Source organism: Gymnoscopelus braueri (genome assembly GCF_963280865.1).
Source record: "Gymnoscopelus braueri genome assembly, chromosome: 12".
NCBI lineage: Eukaryota > Metazoa > Chordata > Actinopteri > Myctophiformes > Myctophidae > Gymnoscopelus > Gymnoscopelus braueri.
In genome coordinates, this window is record NC_137614.1 from 8,385,834 (window position 1) to 8,394,271 (window position 8,438).

At 43.1% G+C, this 8,438-nt stretch overlaps 1 protein-coding gene across 1 annotated transcript; it reads left to right on the forward strand.

Moving 5' to 3' along the window:
* Positions 1–514: 514 nt before the first annotated feature.
* On the forward strand, positions 515–3,130 carry LOC308097459 (dynein regulatory complex protein 11-like; the record flags this gene model as incomplete). The annotated part of the gene is made up of 1 exon (XM_080445218.1): positions 515–3,130. One exon carries the CDS (start codon positions 515–517, stop codon positions 3,128–3,130), a length of 2,616 nt encoding a protein of 871 aa, XP_080301344.1.
* Between the last annotated feature and the right edge of the window lie 5,308 nt (positions 3,131–8,438).

The window sequence follows — 8,438 nt, forward strand, 5'->3', positions numbered from 1 at the left end:
TTTTCCTTTTTTTTAAAGAATGTTTCTCGGTGGGTGGACAGAAGTAGAGAAGAGATAAATTGATGTTTGCATAGATAGTTTATAAATAAGGGTGGGACATAACATAATGTTAACACTGATTTTGATGTCATAGCGCCTTGAAGAGAGAAATGTGTGCAGGAAAGAACATCCCAGTCTTAAGCCCCAACTTAAACTGTACATCACAGACCTTACACTGACAATATTACCTCTCGAAATCAACCCTAAAAGTCCTCGTCATGAGCGGTGGAAGCAGGTAAGGCTGACTAAGAGTGCTCTGGTAAAACGTTTACACAATAACATTACATTACTGACAATATTATGGGAAACTACCTGCACAAATCACCATTGTTAGGCCACGGTTCTCATTGCGTGACGTCAGACCAGAGCTCAGACTGACTATATAAGGTGTTGTAGTAAATACCTCTAATATGTAATCTTTCTAAAGGCAAGGAAGATGTCACAAATAGCGTATAACAGCTTGTGGGCGAAAGCCATGGAGGCTTTGGGCGTACTCCTGACTGATGAGGAGCCGGTTCAACAGGAGGTTAAGGGAATCGATTATTTCCCGACAATGGCCAGATTTTACATCCGTTATGTGCAAGCCTTTAGGGGCCTGGAGGAGGCCTATGACCAGATCGTCCACCCCCAGAAGAGGCTGCTCCTACGTGAGATCCTGGACGGAGTGATAGGGAGAGTGTTGGAGCTCAAGAATGAAATGGTGGAGGTTGAGTTCTCAGAGTTCCACTACCTGGATCATATTCTACAAGAGCTGAAGCTCTCACCCGCAGAGCTCGAGATCCCCATCCCTCACTATTTCATTGTCGAACACAGAAAGGAAATTGCAGAGCGACAGGGGATGGTCACGGACATTCTCAAAGAGATAGAAGCAAAAAAGGAAGCAGAAAGGGAAGCAATAAGGAGGGCGGAGGAAGAAGCTGAAGAGAACAGGAACTCGGATGAGGAAGAGGAGGTGAGGTATAGGCCACCAGAGAATGATGATGAGGAGATCCAGAAGGATGAGGAGAAGCCAAAGGAGGACGAGGAGAACGAGAACGGTAAGGAAAAGCAGATGTCTAAGAAGGAGAAAGAGAGGGAGAAGCAGGCGAAGCTGAAGGAGAAGGAGAAGGAGAGGCTGCAGAAGCAGATGGAAAAGGAGCGGCAGGAGAAGGAGGATAAGGAGAGGCAGAGGAGGGCCAACATGGACCGCGGGGAGGCCGCCCAGAATGCGTCTGCGGTCAGCATTCAGTCCTTGTGGAAAGGTTGCATGGACAGGAAGGCGACGAAGAAGCTCCGGGAGGAAGAGCTGAAGTTTCTGGGCATGATGGACTCGGGGCTCGAGCATCCCGCCCCCGAGGACAACACTACCCTCCAGGCCACCAAGGCCCGAAGGCGGGTTAAACAGCAGGTGCACGAGAAGCAGTACGAGATAGCCATAGTGACCATCACGGACGACATGTGGAAAGTGGAGGCCGTCACGATGGCCGCGGCCATGAAAGAGGAGATCCGCCAGTGGATCAACGAACTCTTTGTAGAAAAAGGATCTTATCCGGACCTCCCCAGCGAGGACGACGGAGGCTCGGCTCTCATCGTGGCGGAGAAACAGAAAGCAGAGGAGCTCGCCGCGGGATTGGAAGACGACGATGCCAGCAAGAAGGAGAAGGAGCCAAAGAAGAAGGAGGAGGGGAAAAAGGGGGATAAAAAGGGAAAGGGAGAGGACGAGGAGAAGCCTCAGGTAGTGCATCTGAAACCGTCCATGTTTCTGGACGACATAGAGGTGGCGCACAAGATGTTTGCGGACGTGTGGCACAAACGTGACGAGTCAAAGAACTTCATCCAAAGGCATGACGATGAATTGATCAGGGAGATGCAGCGGAAAGTGGTCGAGCCGGAGCTAAGACTACAGGTGGATGAACAGATGAGGACGGAGTTGGAAGAAATGAAGAAAGCAGAGGAGGAGCGTAAAGCCGCGGAAGCCAAGGGGAAAAAGGGCGCCAAGGGGGGCAAGGGTAAGAAAGGTGGTAAGAAAGGGGGGAAGAAAGGTGGGAAGGGTAAGAAAGGTGACAAGAAAGGAGGGAAGGGTGGGAAAAAGAAGAAAGAGGAAATTGACATCACGGCCGACAGGACTCTGGACTCTCTTTGTCAGGAACTGGTGGAGTGTGGCTTGTTAAAAAGGGCAGAACCTTGTAAGATGCGTGATTACCTTGGCGACTACAGCTACCTCGGGCACACATTGAGACAAGAAGACGTTGAGGTCATGCCTTCCCTGTCTGACGTGCGGCAAGTCATAACTTTGTTCGCTATCTTACCTTTAGGCTCCCAGTTGGTCCATGAGAAGGCTCCTCTGATTAAAGCCATACTGCTGGCAGGGCCAACGGGCGTAGGTAAGAAGACGTTGGTCCATATCGTTTGCCAAGAGGTAGGTGCCAACCTATTTGACCTGTCGCCGGCGAATATAGTTGGGAAGTACCCGGGCCAGGAAGGCCTCACCATGATGCTTCACATCGTCTTTAAAGTTGCCAAACTCATGCAGCCTTCAGTGGTGTGGATTGGAGATGCAGATAAGATGTTTAACAAGAAAGTTCCCAAGGAGGACAAAGAGTTAGACGTCAAACGCTTGAAGAAAGACTTACCCAAGGTCCTCAAGGCGCTCAAAGCGGGGGAACGTGTTCTAGTCCTGGGGACATCAAGGGATCCGACGAACACTGACATCAAGACAGTAACTAAGGTATACAATAAAATTCTATGCATACCAAAGCCTGACTATTCCTCGAGATACCTACTTTGGAAACAGCTAATCAGGAAACAAGGAGGTGAGGTGACCAGTGCCCTGGACCTCAGTGCCCTGTCCAAGATCTCTGACGGCTACACCCCGGGTCTTATGTTGCAGGTGATCGGCAGCATCCTGACCGAAGACCGCATCTTGCAGCTGGCCAAGAAACCACTGACTGCTGAGGAGTTTGTTGAGCCCTTGTCCAAGATTGAGCCGGTCACTCAAGCTGAAACGGCCCTCAAGGGCTGGGATGCAAAGACTCCTCTGGGAAAGAAACGGGCTAAGGTTGCCAAAGAAAAGGAAGAAGCGGCAGCAGAGAAACAGAAAGGAAAGAAATAAGATTGTGATTCTTACCCAAATTAAATGAATTCAATTGCGATGGACTCCATTTATTTCTAAATTATTTTTTACTGACCAACCTAGTCAATGGCTGTATTTTCACCGTGTCAATTACTGTTATTTTTTAATAGATCCTTATTTTTATTTATTTACGGACACCAAGCTAGTTAACGGTTGTATTTGCGTCATATAATTCACATCATTTGTATCACACGTGGGCCGCTACTAATGCAATAGTCTTCCAGAGTTTCTTTCAATTAAATTGCATATACATTTAAATGTATTCATTTATCCTGAAGGTCCAGATGGGATGGTTTTATTCCAATTGTCACTACTTTGAGTGTTTATTGTATTGACAAAGCTTGGCTTGTGAAGAATTAATCCACAACATTCACTTACAAAGGTTAATGGTAAAATATCTATTTATACATTGTTGTTTATTCTTTATTGTGTTTACTTAGGCTAATTAAGTAGTATTGTAAATTGTTTTAGACTTGTCTGAGACTATAGGACTAAAAGGAATATAAGAACATAGAATTGTAAGATTATAAATCAATGGATTAAGCTGATGTTGGTAGAGCCCAACTCTCTTATCAAAGTTGTGAGACACAGTTAAGCTAGCCGTTGTGATGCGATGCATTGTAGAACTTGTTACTTTAAGTTTGGGGAATATTTCATATTTTGCTAGCCTTAATGTTTAAACTGAAAAGATGAAGCTATCTTGTTAAAGACTTATGATAAATTTGGCTCTTTTAATTACTTTCTTCTAGATTAAAAAATTGAAGATACTGTATATACTCTTGCACATAGTGGCATTTGTGGTCTTTTAATGACGCTCCTAAATACCTGTGTTCAGCGGTAACAAAGTACATTTGTTTGTACTTAATTACCGTCCTTTTTTTATTTGGGAAACTCAACATTTCCCTTAATGCACCAGTAGGCAAATTAGCGTTGGTAGGCAATGGTTTGTGTAGTGTGTGACGTCAGACCACACATCTGACAGCCTATATAAGGAGGAGTGTTGTATGGAAAGAACTGTATGATTGTACCTAGAGTCATTCGGACAGGGGTCTGTCCTCTATAGCCTTGCTGACTTTAGTTTTGATCTTCAAACAGATTTCCAACCAAACAGCAAGGAATCGACATTCACCAAGGTCACAGCGTGACCATATGGAGGGTTCGGAGGACAATGTGATCGATTTCTCGGCACTGGAGAGAGAGCTGTCGTCTGCGGTGGAGGCTGACCGGAGGCACAGCAGAGAGAATGACGCCAAACTTCGAGCCGTGAGCCAGAGAACGCAATCCTATGAAGAGTTCAGAGACATCGTTTTGGCCAGCAACCTGAAGCCTCTGGCGAAGGCTGACAAGAGGGGAACTTCTCGCACACCACCCTGGAACCCTCTGGTCTCAACTAGCGACAGATTGAATCCACAAGTCTCCATTGGCAACACACACAAACCGGTAGCCTCACCAGCAGCAACAGCAGCAGCAGACGCGCCAGGTCCAACAAGCTCAGCAGATTGCACAACCGGTGCAGGCCCGGCGATTTCTGCCACCACAGCTGCAGGCCCTCCAGCAGCAAGTCATTATTTGGGATCCTACGATTCTGCAACATGAGTGTGACGGGGACGAATGCAGCAACAGCAACCTTGACTCCTGCATGCTCATCGGTGGTGTAAAGTAACTAAGTACATTTACTCAAGTACTGTACTTAGGTAAAATTTTGAGGTACTTTTACTTTTCTGGAGTATTTCCAATTGTCTATACTTTTACTTCTACATCTCAGAGGCAAATATTGTACTTTTACTCCACTATAATTATTTGAAAACTTTACTTGTTACTTTGCAGATATAAGTTTTAAATTACATTATAAAACATCAATTAACCAGTTTAGCCCTATTTTATACCTAGGCTATTTGAAAATAGCCGATCTACAAGCTCAGATGCGACGCGTTGTGAGCTTGTAGATGTGCTATTTTCAAACATTTTAGTACTTTTACTTTTGGTACTTTAAGTACATTTTGATACCAATACTTTAGTACTTTTACTCAAGTGAATTTTGTATTCCGGACTTTTACTTGAGACAGAGTACTTCTACATTGCAGTATTAATACTTTTACTTAAGTAAAACATTTGAGTACTTTTTCCACCACTGATGGTCATCACACCATTCAAGGCCAGGTCCTGCAGAGTTAGCCCATGGTGCTCAGTATGTCACCCAGCAGCCCCAGCAAGCAGATCCTGCTTCAGCAGAGCAGATGCAGCAGCCTGGTGGCATGCAGCGCCTGTCATATAGGCGCTTCGAGCTTGTAGATCTGCTATCTTATTTATTTTTTTATCGTGAAAATGTGTGTAAATCTTTGAATATATATGTTTTTTAAAGTGAACATTTTTAACTCAAATCTTTGCTTCTGGGGATTCCACAAATGTATTCTAAATCCTAACAGTTCCTTTTTTTTGTTTGTTTTTTTGTCTGTTGCTATAACTTTTTTCATGTCAAGGACATATTTCTCCGCGGACCCCCTTCTGAAAATATTTTGTTCCAGGGACCCCCAGAAGCAAAGATTTGAGTTAAAAATGTATATATATATATATTCAAAGATTTGCACACATTTTCACGATTTGTTTAAAAAAAAAATAGAAGATCTACAAGCTCATGAACTTGTATATCTGCTATAAATGAATAGCCAAAGAAATCTTAAAATGACACATGCATTCCCTGTCTTAATGGATTAACCCGCTGCAGGGAGGCTTTCCCCAGCAGACGGGAGGCATCATTCAGCCACGACAGAACGCCCTCACCCTGGTGAAACAAGGTAGATAGACCTTAGCAACAGCCATGACAGCTCACCATGGTCAGGCAAACGGCTCACATTTCAACAGGCCTAGGGGTTGCTGACGAACAAACAACAGCCACAAGGCCAGCCCCAGTCCCCCACTATGCTACAGGTGGACAAAGCAGTGACACCTCAAAAAAGGATGAGGAGGATGTACGTACAGTGGTGGAAAGTAACTAAGTACAATTTTGAGGTATTTGTACTTTCCTTGAGTATTTCCAATTTCCAATACCTTAATTTACTTCTACTCCACTACATCTCGGACCCAAATATTGTAATATTGTACTCCACTACATTTATTTGACAACTTTAGTTACTAGTTACTTTGTAGATTTTGATTATTATTAAAACATACATTAACCACTTCAGCCCCTATATACATTTCGTCCATTTGAAAATAGCCGATCTACAAGCTCACAATGCGTCGCGATGCGACGTATTGTGAGCTTTTAGATCTGCTATTTTCAAAAGATTTTTATACATTTGAAAACTTGAAATGGGACATTCTGCATACTTTTACTTTAAGTACATTTTGATACCAATACTTTTGTAATTTTTTATTCTAGACTTTTACTTGTAACGGAGTATCTTTACATTGCAGTATTGATACTTTTACTTTTACTTACTTTTTCCACCACTACGTATGATGGAGATGAAAACAAAGATGGAGGCAACGAGGGACAAAAGGAGGAGGAGCCGCTGAACAGTGGGGATGACGTGAGTGACAAAGAGGACTAAGAGCTGTTACAAATGCAAAGGAATGTAGTGGTGTGCCAGTCAGTATGGCAATATCCACAAGTACAAATGGAATGAATCTGAATGGGCGAGACTATGCCTTTCTTCAAGGCCATCCGGGATGGTGAAACACAAATAGTGGCAGGGATTTGATAACTCAGGATAAGGAATAATATCGAAATAATAACGTTTTTGTTTCTTCCCTTTTTAGGTTTTTTATTGAGAGCCAGAAATTTCTTTTTTACCTTTCTTCTCCTAATTTTGTCATTATGCCAATTCATCCTCCACAGCTTGTTCTGTGTATTGCCACTGCAATTGTACCGTACTGGCCCACCTGCCTTTGAGGAGCCCCATTGAGAGGACCTAGCGCCTCCATTCTACTCTTCAGCAGCTGACAGGTGCGGCCCCAGCCCGTAGGAGTTGCTGATGCAAATATTGTCCTCCCTGCACGGATATATATATATATATATATAGCACACACTTTTAACTACTAGACCTTTTAATTAGATACATAGACACCTTTAAGTGCAATCAGCAGGTTGAAGACACACTGAACTATTAGACTGATTTACGGGTTGAAGACACACTGAACTTTTAGACTGATTTACAGGTTGATAATCTCTCAAGAACAGCTTCTGCACTGCATTGGAATCTGTCGGGGAGGTTCGTCATAACATGTGCGCATGGGCGTGCCTTCAGATCAGGAAGCAGGCCGCGCTTTACCCAATCAAATGTAGTGGGCGGGATTCACGTGTCCGTCGATCCTTCCCCCCTCGAAACAAACCGAAACTAATTTAACAATAGCGTCCGCAGAGCAGACAAAACCACGGAAAGATATTCACATTTTAACTTACTCTTTCATCATAGAAACAAGTGGGCTTATAACCAATACGATCCATGTTCTCTGGGAGAAGTGGTGTTAGTGTTCCGTGTAGAAATATTGTTAGTGGGAATGAAAACATAGTCGCACCAACCGGAAGTGATGCGCTGAAGGCATACAACAAACACCGGTTTCCTTGCGCTCTGGCGTTACGTTTTCTTCCGCCCAGAGCCAACAGACATAGAACAAACAGCAGAGGGCGCTGTTTTTCATTTTCAGTTGGCGATGGGTTCCCAGATTGACAGGTTGAAGACACACTGAACTATTAGACTTTTATAAAAAGAAGAAAATAACGCATGAATGATTTAACTTTAGCTTTTAAATGCAATAGAAATAATCCTATGAGCCTTTTATTACAATGTATATAGGGCTAGATAATTTAGTGATACAACTCATGGTTAAAAGGGGAAATATATTAAAATGGTGTGAAAATAGCCGATCTACAAGCTCACAATGTGCGACACATTGTGAGCTTGTAGATCTGCTATTTTCAAAAGATTTGTATTAATTTTACACATCTGAAAACTTGTGAAATGGGACATTCTGCATAATGAGTATTTTTGGTACATTTTGATACCAATACTTTTACTCAAGTAAATTTGGAATTCTGGACTTTTACTTGTAACAGAGTATTTCTATAGTGCAGCATTGATACTTTTACTTAAGTAGTAGTTTCCACCACTGGTTAGCATTAGCAACAGGCTTTGGACGTAGTGGTTTCACAACACTAAACTGACTGAATTCTCTTTGCTTCAGGATCATAGGACTCCAATAAGAGTGTCTCACTCTTATGTGTTATTATGGACATAATCTACAATAAATGATGATTCTGTGTGTTTTTCATACCAGTTGTAGT